Source organism: Idiotropiscis lumnitzeri, chromosome 11 (genome assembly GCF_059441095.1).
Source record: "Idiotropiscis lumnitzeri isolate Australia: NSW breed Sydney's pygmy pipehorse chromosome 11, RoL_Ilum_1.0, whole genome shotgun sequence".
Lineage (NCBI taxonomy): Eukaryota > Metazoa > Chordata > Actinopteri > Syngnathiformes > Syngnathidae > Idiotropiscis > Idiotropiscis lumnitzeri.
In genome coordinates this window covers 15879689-15896241 of record NC_142401.1, presented here as the reverse complement: position 1 = coordinate 15896241, position 16553 = coordinate 15879689, and the positions used below count along the sequence as shown (strand labels likewise).

At 41.8% G+C, this 16553-nt stretch overlaps 2 protein-coding genes across 2 annotated transcripts in view; one reads left to right on the top strand and one right to left on the bottom strand.

Moving 5' to 3' along the window:
* The window catches only part of LOC148327679 (specifically androgen-regulated gene protein), a 4457-nt gene extending 497 nt beyond the window's left edge, over positions 1-3960 (top strand). The window contains exons 2-4 of the mRNA XM_088309061.1: positions 1399-1543; positions 1619-1814; positions 2252-3960. Coding sequence (XP_088165187.1) covers positions 1439-1543; positions 1619-1814; positions 2252-3318 — 1368 coding nt within the window. The 5' untranslated portion in view covers positions 1399-1438 and the 3' untranslated portion in view covers positions 3319-3960. The remainder of the gene's footprint in view (positions 1-1398; positions 1544-1618; positions 1815-2251) is intronic.
* A 1121-nt stretch (positions 3961-5081) lies between these two features.
* On the bottom strand, positions 5082-16415 carry kif17 (kinesin family member 17). Its single transcript, XM_088309064.1, has 15 exons — positions 16270-16415; positions 14801-15040; positions 14032-14178; positions 13593-13694; positions 13150-13339; positions 11597-12052; positions 10567-10637; positions 10306-10471; positions 9474-9535; positions 9270-9385; positions 8069-8297; positions 7069-7327; positions 6839-6897; positions 6647-6767; positions 5082-5450 (listed from the first exon to the last, which is right to left on the bottom strand). Exons 2-15 carry the CDS (start codon positions 15029-15031, stop codon positions 5299-5301), a joined length of 2361 nt encoding a protein of 786 aa, XP_088165190.1. The 5' UTR covers positions 15032-15040; positions 16270-16415; the 3' UTR covers positions 5082-5298.
* Positions 16416-16553: the final 138 nt, after the last annotated feature.

The following is a 16553-nucleotide window of genomic DNA, read 5'->3' as shown; positions in this document are numbered from 1 at the left end:
AAACCAAACCAAACCATTTTAAGCAGGATATACACGCGTCAATAATACAATTGAGCAATTGTATGACACCTTTAAATGATCACCTCTATAGATCCTATCCTGATTGATTATCCTCTGGTGTGGGATATGTTAAGAATTATAGATATTTTTTCAAATGTATTAGTTGATAATTGGAAAGTGGACTACACACCAATAATCAGGTCATTCCTGTATCCATGATTTTTGCTGAAATTATGGCTAAGGTGTTTCCCCATTATGGGCTCAATAAAGTTTATTGAATGTAATCTACATTTAAGCATTGCATTAAAGTCAGCAGAGGTCCGATCACCGGCTGTGTCTCAAAGATTATACTGAGCGAATATCTCGTGGTGTGTTGTTAGTAATTTTTCCTTCCCGATATACTCAAGCAAAGGAAGGAGCCAATAATCAAAAAGTGGGCTGCATGTTTACTGCTCTGCGATAGTCCTCATGTTGTATAATTGATCCAGACTATACAGCCACATGTCATCATTCATTTGTAGGCCACACTTATTTGCATAAACTCTTGTGTGACATTTTTTCAACGTTATCTTGAGTCCGCATCCTGACAGCTTGAGGTTGCTTAGCGTGAACAATGAAGTGCACTCTTTTCCATCCCAGGAGCTGAAAGGCAGCCCAAACTAGTTGGGACAAATGTTCTTTTGTGATACCTTCTGCTTGCAATTTCAAACGGATTTAGTCGTAATATAATATACATGTTGTGTGTGGTGCAGGTGGGGGGTTGTGAATGTGATCATGTTGAGGACGATTAAGAGAGGCGTGTGTGTTGTAATCTGAGTCACATGCTAGTATATATGCTTTGTCACAAATACATTAACTCACCGTGCCAAGATGCACCGGCATCACCTGGACAAACAGCAGTTGTTCCACACCATATCGTTGTTTGCTTTTCACACTTTCACTATATTTCTGTGTTTGGCTGAGATTGGGGGTTATGGTTTGGGTAATGGTAATTGATTAGGTTAGGAGATTAAGTTTGGGTTGAAAATAAGTAGTAAAACTATCTATCCTGAACCTCACACTTCAATCATTACTGTAACGCACCTAACCCTTTAAGCAACCCGAACGTTAGGGTTACAAGTATGATTGGGGTTAAAAAGTTGGAGGAATTTTGCTCTGTATTTGAACATGACACACAGTCCATTCATGAAAATGTATTTTCAAACCAGGGGACCACCACGGTAGTGGCCGCGCACTCCAGGTTGTAGATTTATTTGTATGTATGTTGGAGAATTTGAGAAATAACTTAGGTCGTTTCAATTCTATTCATTCACCACTAGATGACACTAAATCCTGCACACTGTTCCTTTAACAAAATGGATGATGCTTTTGTGATGCCACTATTCACCATCATTACAGAGTGACACAGCCATTTTGGGGCCTCTATCATTTGGATAAAATGCCAAAAAGTGACACCTGGCCAGGTGGGACTGGACAGGAGATGTTGGCCGGCATAGACAGCGCCGGCAGCTGTGACAGCGTTGTCAGCGGACAATCTGCTTACGTAAGTGTTGCGGTCTCAAACGTCTTAAAGCTGCAAAATCAGACTGTTCCATTGATGTATTCTTTTCCAATACAGAGTGATGATAGTCTGGAGCACTTGTCTGCTGAGGAGAAAGCCTGCCTGATGTTTTTGCAGGAGACCATCGAGTCTTTGGACACAGAGGATGATAGTGGACTTTCCAATGAGGAAGTCGACCTCTTGCCCGACCCTGGCAGTCTTGCCTCTCGACTGGCAGAGCTGTCGGCCTCCATGAGCAAAACCAAGCTCAATGGTGAGCTAATCTGCTTGGCGACATTTGCAAGTTAGCTGTGAAGTACCCAACAAAATACACTAGCTTAACTATTGCATTACATTTTTATTTATTTATTTATTTATTTTAACCACGAAGACCATCTGTTAAAGTCTCTGAATGATTTCTGGTTTGGAGGACTATGTTATTTATTCAAAGTTGTGGCACTGTCACCTGATCAGTAAAACCTGCAGCGCCTAGTCTTCTCGCTACAGTTCAATCTGACGCTTGTTGACGAGGATGATGCTAAGATACTTCAGGCGGGAGACTAGAGAACTTCTCACTTGTTGATGGGACCCTAGTCTTTCTGATTTGTCATCGTTTATGCCTGACCGCCGAGGGAAAGAGACCCAACTTGACTTTCTTTTCCCTCTAAGCTGTCTATCTATCTTTTCTCACAAAAATCTTCTGTCCCATAGGTCTGCAAAAGCACAAGTCTATGGAAACCATCAGGGAAAAGGTTGAGAACAAACCCATACAAAACTACCTTGTACCAACACCTTATGTTTTGGCGAGCAGCGCTAATTGTTCGGAAGCAAACCTGAAAGCTGGTAGTCAGCTAAACAAGAAGAAGTCTCTTTCATTTTGCAACAACTCCAGCCAGAAGCCTGCTGGTGTTCATGTACCTTTGGAGGTCAATGTAACGATACCTCCTGCAACCAAACCCAAAGACAACATGGTGAAGACAGGCGAAAGGGGACCTTTATCCTATGATGCACTTGTTTATCTGCGGAGGAGCGCCTCTACAAAGAAAACACCTTTATGTCCCACAGTCGATCACACTATAGACTTGGTCAAACGCCCTCCAGTCGTCATAGAAGGTTCACACACTGGCAATGCCGGAAGCCCTGACAGGGCCATCTCAGGGGCCGGCAGTTTTAGGACGGGCCAGCTACCTGTTGCACCAAAACCCAAAAGAATTCCTTCAAATATCTCAGTAAAGACAGAAAAGGAAGCGGCCCCTGCCTCAAACTCATCGTTCAGTCTCAAGAACGCAACAGATCCTAAAGTGGTGAGACAGGAAGCTTTGCAGAAGCTAGGCCTCCTCAAAGAGCAACAATCTCAAACTACTCAAGTGGACAGACTGGAGCTTCCAAAGTCTTATTTGTCTGCGGGTAACGGATTTTCAAAAAGTCCTGCGAACATTAGTCCATTGAGAAGCCCCTCTTTTTGCCTCGCTCCAGGTCCCGCTGGACCGAGGAGCAAGGGGCTGCAGAGTAGTGCTAGTTTTCACCACTACTCCAGGTGCGACCAACCCAACAGATTCAGAGTGGCCGGTCCAGAACCACCTACGAGCTTGCTCATTCCCAAAAATGAGGTGAACCATCATGAACCGCGACTCAAAACGGTCCTCGAGGATCAGCCGGTCACCCCCAAAGCGTCAAACTCTGTGGCGTACACTGTGATGATGGTGCCTGGAATGGGAGCTGACAGAAAAGAAGCTCTCAGGAAGTTGGGACTGCTCAGGGATGAGTCACACAAGTAAGCAGAGCCGTGGATGGTAAGAACGAAGAGGAAGAATTTAAAGGAGCAGCTCTTTCCAGTCTACGTTTTTTTATGCAGTTTTTCCAGCAGTGTCCTGATGTGTTGCAGCTCAATGACTGATTGTTTCCCAACAGAGCACATAGGCGACGAGTGAATGTTTACGGGACTTTTACATTCCTTGACAAATTCAGGGTCTCTGCCTGTGCCTCAAATTGGACATTAGCTGAAGTGAAAGTCCCATCTTATGATTTTAGGACTCTTGTTTAAATGTTGCAACATTCTTGATTTCTTCATTTTAAGTGGGGTACGCACATACGGATTTTTAACATCTTAATTTTTTAAAATGTGAGAGATCCTGTAAATGTTAAACAGGTTTAGTATTCACAATTGTCAGCTCTGACCATGTTTTCCAAGAAGAATGGGAAGGAAAAATAATTCCAAACATATGCCACACCAAACGTTCATGATAATATGGCCTTTTCTTTCGTAATAAGGGAAAGAAAACCATTCAAATTTGGCCCAATGGTCAGCATGTGCGTGACCCACTTCACGTCCTACAGACTGAAAAGTAGTAATGACCATTTCTACCTTGTCTTCTTGACATGAACAATAAAAATAAAATGTTTGACCGCAGATGCTGGAATTCACTGAGCATTGTTTGTTTGACTTACACGGCAGCAATTTGCTCGTACTACTCGTCTTACTCCAGAGTCGGGCTGCTCTTCCATTATCAGATTAGCTTGAGCATGGCACGCCTGTTAACTAAGGAGACGATCCTTTCTCCCTGCCCGCTCTTTCCCCTTTTGCGTGTTTGACTTTTAATTCCGTCCTTGTGTGGTTATGCAACGCCTCAATGGCCGATTGTTGCCTTTTGCGGTCGGTCGGCGTTATCACGGCTGAGGCGCAGGGCTCGGCCAATGGCCTATGGAAAGTGGGGGGTGTTATCTGTGGCTTATATTTCTACGGCAAATGAGGGGTGTCAAGTTCCGATCCTGACACGTCTCTCTCACTGTCAACTCATATTCTACAATAGAGGATGAAATCAGGCCAAAATGTGAAATGAGACCCTGACGCAAAGAGGGGAGCTGCTGCAGGGCCAGCAGTGTGAAGCCTAAAATGAAAAGCATCTAACTACAGCTTGTCCTCATTAATGTTAATAGTGAACTTGAGGCAAGCGGTACCAATACTGCTCGTGGTTGCTAACTAATCACGATGCATAAATAGACAAATCACCTTGTCATTAAAGGTGGGATTTCAATGAGTGTTTGTCCAAGCAGCAATTTATTTTTTTTGCTGTGTTCGTTAAATTTTTCAAAAGCTTACAAGACATGCAAGCAGTTTTAAGGGTTGCAAACATGAGGTACCTTTTTTTTTTCTTTCTAGATTTCACTTAAAAATGTTTTTAAGGCCTTCAACGTTTATAAATATGGTAAAATTTGGGGACCTCACGGTTAAATAGCCTTGTGTGAATGTGTTGTGATCTGTATTTTATTTTTTGCGACTTACCTTCACTTTTAACAAACTCAAAATAGTGACTGGAATTACCAAATGTTACTCACCGCTGTACCCAAGAGCCAGCCAACAGCAGGTGAAAGAAGTGGGGTATACCTTGGAATGGTCGCCACAGTCCACTGGCTAAAAAAGCTCAGCAAAAATTGTAATCATCGGTCTTGTCCACACAATGCAACCCAGGGCCCCCCAGACCTCCTTAGTCCGACTGTGAGGCATGGTTTTTAACACACCAAACAATGAGCATCTCCGCAATCATGAAAATACTGTACATTTTATTGAAGTACCAAACGTCTTCACCTTTTATTAGTAAACTTAACGAAAAATAATTACTTCAATGAACCACGATTATTCGAGCGTTTTTGTAGGTTTAAGTTTTAAACTGATGAGGATGGACATTATCGGACAGATCTAAAGCACATGCCACTGTGGACATAACAAACTGCTAGTTGTGTCCTATCACATGATTCCATTATTGATGAGATTTGTTTTTCTTCCGCTTTGCCTTACCACGGGAGGCAGGGACAGTCAAGGATTCTAGGCGGAAGGGACGTGGCATGATGGAGTCCATGCTTGCGTTTACGCTGAGGTGTGACCCATTCAAGAGGGAGGGGCTGTGGGCGGCTGTGGGAAATGGCGTTAATGACTTCATGTTCATTGAATACAGTCATTACCTGCAAAATCACGTTTCACGATTCACAAATTCACTTAGTTGCATTTTTTTATGCACTTTTTGAAACACCCAAAAATTCTACCAAAGCCCTGTTTGAACAGGGAACTTGTACCATTTTTGACTTCAAGAAATTATTTTGAAGTGATACAACTTGACCGAGAGACAAGCTTTCTGTTTACGTATATGAGGAGCAGTGGGTTTTAAAAGTCTACAAGAAAAAGATAACTATTTTCAAAACTTTGGCTGCCAATAACCTAGAACCTATATTACTCAATTTAAAAAACATTTTTTGTTTTGGTTAAGGTGAAGTAAAAATAAGTGGAATTATGTCTGGACTATAGCTGTGTTAAGAATTAACCAGTCCCAGTCAAACTTGTGTTAAATGGGAGTCGGCACACCCATCACCATTTAAAGTGCTTCTGATTTACCCCAAATAAATTTCAGCTTTACTCGTAAGCTTTTACCATATTTGTATTATTTATTTTGCTTTGTGCTTCCTATGAGAAGACTGAAGCTTCTCTGCAAATACTGAATGGCATTTGGAACTGTCCATAATCCACCCACCCCATTTTTTTCTGAATAAACTAAAAATAATAAGGCTCTAGATCCAGCTGAAGAATATCAGCCTCAAAGTATGAGTCTGCCACCATCATGCTTCGCTATAGCTGTTGATCCCTTGAGCAGAGGGCCCAAACTAGGTTTAATTGGACTGTAACCAAATCTCCCAAACACTTGGGAAAATATGTTTAAGTGACATTCATGGTGGAAGACGTTTTGAAATAATTTTGATGGTCTTATTTTTTCACATTGCAGAAAACATACAATGTAAAATTAGCCTGGGTTGTTAGTGGATGTAACAGGAGAGTCTTTGCTGCATGTGTATGTTTTATTGGTTACTTCTGGTTCAAAATCATCAGTAACGTATTTTTAAAGAAAATATAAAAGGAGTTAGGAACAATATTAAAGTGTTTTTGGATTGTAGTTTGCTCCTCAAACTATTATTATAGGATGTTGTAAATATTTTGAGGGGTTTACCAATTAAAGCTTTTCACTATTCGTGTCTGGGCTCGGACTCTTGCATTTGAGGGGGATTACGGTATCCAATCTAAAGGATGACTGCCCAAATTTTTTTTTTTTAAAAACTCACCATGTGCCGTAGCTGTTTCGCCGCCAAGCAGCTGGCTGGCCCTCTTGCATCTGAAGTAAGTGTTGGCGATGTTTTCACTGTCACTGCGGTCAAGCAGCTCTTTGTAGCGGTCCTCCTCAACCTGCTGTGGAACACACATTTGAGACTCGGGGAGTCATGAGGATGAGGATAAACCCAATGCCATAAACCCACCACAATGACTTCGAGATCGGCAGACGGGCCACTGGGCGGGGAGAGCTTTGAAGGCACGGCTAAGGGAGGAAGATACACAGAACATGTTAAAATTGAGACACATTTGGGATTTCATTCTACCTTAAATGGGCTATATTATGAAAAAAGTATAGAAATTCTAGTCAAATGTGACAAAAGCGCTACAGACCACCTGGGAGCTACCAGTGTCACGTCGTCCTGATACATCCCACCTGAGGGCAGCGTGGTTCTCTGGATCGTCACGTCGGGAATCCTCCAGGCGGCGCGCTCCTCGTCCCATGCAGCCTCTCTCTTGAGGCGCTCCAAGCTGCTGTAGTTGCAGTCACGGCGAACAAGCGGTGCCATGCGCTCAAGCAAACCATGAAGCAGCTGGCCCTCGCGCTCCAGACGCCGAATGGTCACGAGGTAGTCGTTCCTCTCCTCCTCAAACTCTGTCTGCAGGTCTCGGATCTCCAATTTGGCCGCTTTCAGCTGTCGGAAGAAAAGGTCCATGATTTAGGAATTGACCTTGCTGTTCCAAAACATACATTTTTGGAGGGGACTCTTGTCCTCCATGAAAATCTCTCTGTATTTAATCAAAATAAGATACTTGCAAATATCGGATTTTACTTCAGAAAACAATGATCGAAATTTACAGATCAGCCAGCTTCTACTGATGGATTTTCTGGACTGACTGAATGAAATAAGGTCCTCTTTTTTACTAACGTCATGGAATAAAATGCTTACTTTTATCTGATTCATCAATTAGTCAAACATATAATCAATCCCGTGATGGATTATTGAAATACTTGTTAGTTACAGCCCTAAATAATATTTGAAACAGTTTTTCTTTTTTTTTTGCCATACTTCTGTATACATCGCTGTTTTTTTCTATTTCATGTTGAATTCTCACTCTCATTATTGAAATGATTAATTATTATTATTATTATTCTATGTCTGAGTACAAGAAATACCCTACTTTATATTTAGGTAGATTTTTTAAATATATGTGTGGTCTTATTTATTGCTTTTCTCTAATTATTTTGTCCTTACTTTCAGGCACTTTTCATTCCACCTGTGGTGATTACTCATTGACAATGTGATTTTGCGAGAGTGTGTGCGTGAGCGCTTGTGTGTTGGTGTCTTTTCCACGCTCTTGTCTTGGACCTCATCCGAAATTGCATGTGTAATGTTCTGGCGAGTGTGCATGCATGTTATGGCACCATGACCGACCTTTCCTTGGACCTTGAACAGCATCTGGTCTTTGGCGTGGACCTCCTCCTGAATGGAGTCATAGACACTGAACAGTATGTTGTCGCTCTCCTCGCTGTTGTCTGACAAAGCTTTGACAAGCTGAGCTTTCCTCTGATCGGCCACCTTCCTCCTCTGCCGCTGCCTCTGCTGGAATTCTTTGTTGAGGGCCTGTTCACCGCCAACCACCTCCTGCTCCAGCCTTTGCAGCCTGCACAAGAGACAAGTACGGAGGACTCAAATTGCCGAAATTAAATAAATAAATATACCATTAAATGTTTAATTAAAATGTTCATTAATTAATTAAATATTTTATGTGTTGATTAGATATGGAATTAAATAAATAAATGTGTCATTAATTAAATTACCAATGATTATTTCTGTATTTAATTCATTATGTATTCAATTATTTATTTATATATTTAATTAAGTATTGATGTATTTAATAATTTCATGGGCCCACGTTGCAGTGTTTCATGAATTAATTTGATCTGTCAAACTCGCCCATCAAAGTTTGGTGGGCAGGTCCTAACACCTGATTGCTCGTTCAGGCCAAAGCAACTGCTTACACAAGATTTGAGTTTGTCAAGGTTTAGCCCCACCCACTAACTTTGAGGAGCGAGTTTGACAGATAAAATTAATACATGAAACACTGCAACGCGGGACCATGAAACAATTAAATATATGAATAATTAATTAAATACATAATTAATTACATACATAATTAATTACATAGAGAAATAATTGATTAAATACAGAAATAATGATACTGTTTTTTACAAATAGTTATTGATAATCTAATTAATGACACATTTATTTAATTGCACATTTAATTAAAAAATGAAACATTTAATTAATTACTTAATGAGTATATTAATTAAACATTTCATGGTGAATTTATTTATTTCATTTTGGCACTTTAACAGCCTTCCCCGTGCCCCCTCCGTGTTACTCTTGTTTACAAAGGATATGAGGAGGGCAAAAATCCATCCAGCACAAAAACATTCAGTCACTGCCAAGCTGTGGCTATCAATTTGGTGATGATCACAATTCGCTTTATTTGGGCCTCAGGTGGAGATCTGAATGTCTTTGAAAGTGCTTTTTAGTCTTGTTAAAACCGCCTGGCTCTACTCAAGCTGGCATTAGGGCTGAAGGTAAGAAGACATGGCAGCAGGCCACCAACCTCTCTAAGGCTTCTTTCTGCTCCACATCTCCTGCTGTGCTGACACCAGGCGACTCTTCGAGGACTCCATCTGGACTTGTTTGGATCCCAGCAGCAGCAGCACGAGGCACAGTGGACTGGTACAGCAACACCGTAATGTAAGTACGAATGCAGAAGTTGTGCTTACATGTTTATTGGAGGGCGGATTTCATCCAGTGTGTGCACCTCATTTGCGCAGCTGGGGGATGTGTCGGTATTATCCTCTGTCGTCACACTGCTGGAGCTTGCTTGTGTTCACAAACAAAGTAAAGAAAAGACGACAATACAATTAAACTGCCAATTCATGATTTGGGGTTCACAAATACAACTATTGTTTTTTTTTTCCACTGGAACCAATCTCAACTATTTCAAATGCACTCAGGTGCAGCGATGTGCTCTTACTAGAACTTTCAAAGATGCCACAAGATGGTGCCAAACTCCTTGAAATATGTTTGCATCACAGTCGTAAATCTGAATTATGTTTACCTCAAATTTGCTTGATAGAATTTTGTGAAGCTGCCATAGAACACTTAAAAAGACTGCACGTAGCGATTAGTACGTTAACAACTCCAATTGAAGTGAATAAAATGTCTTTCATAGTAATTCATGGTCCATTAGCCTTTGTTTTAGTGTACAACACCAACAATGATTAAAATATCATATTGTGGTTACTGCGAAACAGATTAATAAATCCATAGTGTTTGTTAAAAAAAAATTTTAAAAAAAATACACGATAAGAGGCTTTTCTCCGGGTAGTCAGGTTTCCTCCCACATTCCAAAGTAGGTTGAGTGAACACTCTAAATTGTCCCCAGGTGTGATTGTGAGCGTGGATGGTTGTTTCCCTTTGTGTGGCCTGTGATTGGCTGGCAACCAGTTGCGAGTGTACCCCGCCTACTACCCCGAACACAGCCCGGATAGGCTACAGCCCCCCACCCCCCTTACTTTACAACATTCCTTGCTCTCTTTGGTGACTCTCTTTAAAACTCAATAGTCGTCTGGGGGAAGGCTTTATCTCACCGTTCTCCGGGGCAGAGCTCCCCCTGCTGGATTTGATCTTCTCCAGGCCAGACAGTTGGCAGTCGTAGGAGGCGCGCAAGGCAGCGATGTCCTCCTGCAGCTTGGCCTTCGACTCCCGTTCGGCGCTGAAGTCGGCCTGCAGCCTGGCCAGCCTCTGTTCATAGTCCTGAAAGGCCAGAGTCGTAAATCAACTTGAACGGGACGACAGCGGCGTCAACGTCAAGTGATATGTGAGCGTGGGAACGTTCTGCTGCGTGCTACCTTTTTAATTTTCTCCTTCTCCCTGTCGGTGGAACTGGGGGAAACCTCTGTTTGGTGCTTGGACATCACAGCTGTAGGATTTAAGAGAAGAAAACATGACTTGGCGCAGGGGTGCGGAATCCGGCCAGCCATGCAATTCTTAAAATAAAATGAGACCTAATGCTCATAAAGTGCATCATAGTTTTTATTAATTTTAGAGTACTTAAAAACTCATTAAACTTACTTAAAGGGGGCTCCAACTAATGACTTAATTTACGATGATTCTCTAATTAGAAAATAATTAATACAGCTAGTTATACGTGAGAGAAGAGTGGCCGGTGTACAGTTCAGTTGTATTTAACTTTTTAGGATAACACATTTGCATCTGATCTTGAAACAAATGTTTTGTTTTTAAACATTGATTGAGGTTCATTTTTACTTAAATTCTATGTTCAACACATCTGAATTGAATCATTATTTAAGTACAGCATTTTTTTCCCGAGGTTTCCGCACAATGTTAATGTTCAAACTTAAAAAAAATTAAATAAAAGCATTTCTCATGTCTCATTTTTGATAAATACTTTGACCCACTATACTACTGTATTTTAATGATGGTCACCATGGTGCTACTCGGAGGCTGAAGTATTTTTTGGGTGGCAAAAAAAGGTTTGACTGCCACCTGCAGTTGACTAAAAACTGACAACAAAGTGCCCACGGGCTGGTCTTGCAAGACGTCATGTGATCAAACCTAGAAAACAGATTAGTCGTGTCACCTTAACATCAATTTCAGCCAACAGCAGGTGGCATACGAGATGAAATGGCAGCCAGTAATCAGTAATCAGAATACATTGTTTAGACTATCAGGGACAGACATTTTTGACTTCTTCTTTTTGAGAAGTGGTAAAGAAGAGGACTGGATGGATAAATTTGAAGGAAACCTGTTTGTTTTCATCAAATATATGTGACTACTTTATCTTGAAGGACTAACCAGCACTTTCATTGTAATAAATTCCTACATATTCCTGTTAAGTATGAGTATGAGTCGACTAACATGGAACGGGAGCAGGTGAGGCCGGCTGGCCTGAGATCAGGGCACGCAGCTTCTTGATCTCCTCCTGATACTCTCGCAGCAGCGCATCCTTGGGGTCCTCGTTGATCCGCGGCCGGTTTTGGATGCTCTTGGCGCGGTTGGCGTAGCGCAGCGTGCTCAAGCTTTCCTCGTAGTTGCTGTCGGCCGGCGAGAGGCAAGCCACCATCAGGGTGCGAGTGTTGCCACCCAGTGAGTCCTGCAGCAGCCGGGTCAGCTTGGAGTCACGGTATGGGACATATTTGGAGCGACCATCCACCAGTGCTGAGATGACGTTGCCCAGGGCCGAGAGGGACAAGTTGATCTTGGCGGCCTCACGCAGACGCTGACCCGTCGCGCCCGTTTTGGACTGACGCTCGCTCCCCGCCAGATCCACCAGGTTGAGCTTCCCGGCTCGGAGGTGGTCCTGGCCTGCTCCGTCTGGCGAAAGACATTATCACCAAGTCTCACTGAGCAGTTTTCACAGTTTGTCCTTGTTTTTCACACACTGGCATCTATAAACTTCTGCTTCAACCTACGCTCGTATTACCATATACTAAATATTGTACGTAAATGGACTGTCTGGAATGCACCATGCCCAAATAAAACTTTACTAAACTAAGCTGGACTTCATGGCAGATTATATGAATGGTGTTGACTACATTTTCTTGCAACGGAATGAAGGATAGAATTTACATTTTAATAAATAAACACATTTTTGTATCTAGCTTCCCCTCCCTGAATGACCCACAGCCGCCACTGTGCGTCACCATGTTTGCTTTGAAACCTGGGCGCCACTAAGTGATGCGAGTCCGCTGACCTCAGAGCACTATCGGGTTTTATATTCCATTAGCATTTCTTTCATGTATTCAAGACTCAAACAATTCAGATTTATAGACCTGTAGCAGAAATTTGAAATTTATTTGATGACAGGAAAACACTATGGTCCATCCAAAAATGGAGCATAAATGGACAAACGACCCGGTACGCCCATTTCTACTGACACAAAGTCTAGCAAAACACCAAAAGAAAGAAAAACTTTACCCATGCGCAGTAAGAATGTGCTTTCCACTGGAGTTCCACCCGGAACAAAATAGGGTTAAAGGTGTTGCTGTGCATATGGCCCATTGTGCTCCTCGTTGATCAGCAGTGTACACAAGCACCCGCTATTTGAACAAAGGTGTGCAAGACTTTTAATATCCACGGTAGCTTCCATTTACTTCCTTTGGTAATAGGTTTTATGACTGTGTTGACTATGTTAGCAGAATTTAATATAAAAGTTAAGTACTGTATATCAATGATGAGTTTTTTTTTTAATTGTGTGAATCATTTTGACATTGGGTGCTGTTTTTTTGGGCTAGCCCGTCGCTTGTCTGTCCAAATCCCTCAGTTAATTGTCTGGTGCTATAAGACACTATATAGTTCATCATCTATTCTCAGTTAATTGTCTGGTGCTATAAGACACTATATATTTCATCATCTATTCATGCCAAAAGCCAAAGAATGTGTTTGTGCATTTTATGTGCATGTGTCCTGACCTGTGCAGCACATCTCTAGGTGGATGCTGAAGATGGAGTGCGAGCGAGATGAGTCCTTGTTCATCATGGTGTAGGCCACGGCGCGGTTTCGCCAGCCGCGCTCCATCACTGTCTCACACTCGGCCACGCTGTGTACCGTGTGCATGGACAGGTCCCGGGCGTACACCCCGTGCTCCGGGTGCTCTTTCAGCTGGCCGAAGAAAAAAAAACACTACGTTTTTAAACTCGTTCAAACATTGCGACCTTCAAGATTGTGTAACAGCCTCATCACCATGGAAACGTGTGTAGTACTGTCTGTAGTGTACACTTACCGGCCACGTCGTTAGGCTCACACAATATAAGGTCGTAGGGATACTTGATGTTTTGGCCGGTGAGTATTTCTTATCATTGTATTTCTATACACAGCCATTCTAATATTGCTAAGAGTAAAGGACACCACAAACCTCTAATCTCTGTTTAGTGTCATTTCCCAGCAGGTCTCGTATTTCTTCGTTGTAAATCTCCAGGTAGGACGCCCTCACCAGGAACTTGGTATTTTCTGCACACTAATACACACCGACATGAAATACAAACAGAATTGAGACTAAAGTTATATCCTGGGAACCGTATTTTTTCTGTCGTTTATGTAACTATTTTCAAATTTTTAAATTATTCAGACTCTTCCTCAATACATGTAACTGACATAAAATGAAAATGTCAAAAATGGAAGACAATGATTTATCTGGATGTTTCTGACTCTTTTTGATTATAAACAAGTCAAATTGACCGAGAAAATATTGCTGCTCCGGAAAAATGAGCGTAACAGGAGATTTATACTAACTACCGCGAACATCAAGGATACCAACAATTTCAGAATGTGAGATTATCATTTGCAAAAGCCACCTGAATGCTCTCGAAGATGTGCTCAAAGGCTCGTGGGATGACCCCCCTCTGTGCTGGGGGCTCAGACACACCTTGCATAGTAAAGGACTTGCCACTTCCTGTTTGGCCATAAGCAAATATTGTGCCATTGTATCCTTCGGTGACCCCCTGTAATACAATTATGAATTTTATGTTACAGGACATACTATATGTTAGACATACTTTTTAATTGCTTGTGTGAAAATAATTGGCTCTTGCGAGTGCACCCAAGTAAATAATTTGTTTTCTATTTCTAAAAATGTGGAACACATTTACATGATATCAACCCCACACTAAGTTTCTATGCCACAGGTGCCCAAAGCCAGTCTTTGAGATCCCCTATCCAGTGTGTTTTAGATGTCTCCCTCCTCCCACACATCTGATTCAAATGATCAGATCAACAGCAGAAGCCTCATAACGATCCTGATCATTTAAATCAGGTGTTCTAGAGGGGGGAGGCAACTAAAATGGGTTGTAAATGGGCTCTTGAGGTCTGGACTTGGGTACCCCTTATATGCCCATGATTTGATCAACAAGGCATGGTGAAGCAAGCATTGGTGGGGCAGAAACAATGTCATGCAGTGGAACTATCATGCAGAAATCTCGACATCATTTCAAAGCCAAAAGGTAAGTAGAATTGCAGAGAGCTTTGTTGAATGCACAGATTAAAGATTTAAGATGACGGGATTCGCTTCTGAAAAGAAGTTGTATGTTTAGCTTCAGGTGTTGTTAATTCCAGATAAAAGATCACCTCAACTAATGGATAGGCACTCTCATTGTACAGCTGCTCTGTGGTTTGATCGGTGAAGTAAGTCCCGTCAAAGGTGAACTGCTTGGGGGGCTCGTCGGCTGACGCGGGCTTCTTGATGAAACACTGGCAGCGCTGCAGGTCCATGGTCAGCACCATCTTGGAACCCAGACCTGTCTCCCTGTCGTTCAGGGGCCTGCACCGGACCACCACTTTCACAGACTCGGACCCCATCTAAGCCACCTGGAAGGATAGAAAGTCACAAACATAGTTGCTCAATAATTTCTAACCACTGTGCCAAAAATATTTCATTTTACTCTATGTGAAAGGCAGAACAATTAATTACTCTACCATAGGATGGCAGAAAGTCCACTTAATCACGGCAGGCACCTAGAGTTGCACAATATCTAAAATTTTGGTATCAATCGATATCAGGTAAATACTGGAAAAGGTAACACCGATACCAATACCAACTACTTTTAGGTCAATAAAAATATTATTGCATAATCATTTGTATTATTAAATAACAGATTTTTTGCAAATGAAACTTTTTTTGTTCTTAACCATGCCATAATATAACATTCTCCATGAAAACTAAATGTTTTTAAATGTACACATGTAGTAGTAATCTTCTTATTCTAATTCTCTCTTCCACACTCAAAGAAACGTAGGCCACTTAAATTCCTCTGGTCTTGTCACCTTTCCATATCTTGTTTTGATTCGATTCTTTATGGTCACACCAATTACCTAATTTGTTATTGTTTTGTTTTTCTCGTCTCCTTGACTCACACTGCCTGTCAGAGATCACGCAAGAATAAAAAATTGCACATTTTGCTGGCAGGTATTGTACTTGCATTTATATTCAATCTCTTATAGGCGCAGCCTGCCTATCTCTGTCATTGGTGATAAGTGTGCCTTTCACATGCGCGTGCATTAAAACAGGAACGCGTGAGGAAATCACGAAAAAATAAAAATAAATAAAAGTAACGATCAATAACAGCTCATCATATCGATACGATACAAAACTCACTTTAGTAAGGATACTATCGATACTTGGATTGGTCTGCCAGCCACCTGTTGTCAATCTCAACAAGTCATGGTGCACTTTGTGTTCAACTAATCTGGCCCGGATTTCACATTAAATGAACTCATTTATGAGTACATTGAGACGCGTAGAGGTTGAAAAAAATGCAGTACAATTACTGTTGACTATACGGTGCAGTAAACTCCAGTTCTTAATGATTATCATTCGTCGCACATTTCATCCGTCACGCGCATGTAAATGTGGTAAAATCAAATAAAAAAAACAGCCAAAGAACAAGCCAAACACACTGGGGCTAACACATACGATTGGTTGTACACGGAGATTGAAAAACAATGTAAAAATGGCTCAAAACGGAGCATCGTATATATATTTATTTTAACATAGCTCATGGTGTACCTAATCTGGCGGGTCGTAGAACTGCACTCACCAGAACCACAGGTTAAAAAAAACAGAAAGCAGGTCCAAAAACACGTCTGCTGATATTCAGAGGAAACTAACTCGTCCGGTAACAAAAGAAAGCCGAGTAGAGACATAATTTGTTTGCCGCTTCTCGTGTGTCGTCGTAGCAGCAGGTCTCATTTTGCCATTCCAGTTCTCACGCCGCAGTGGTTGTGATGTTGCATAGCAACGACCAGCCGCCCGGCTCACAGCGAGCGGCCATCTTGCCAAGGACAGCGTGATCGGAGCTTCGATCGTGTAGCTGGGGCAAAT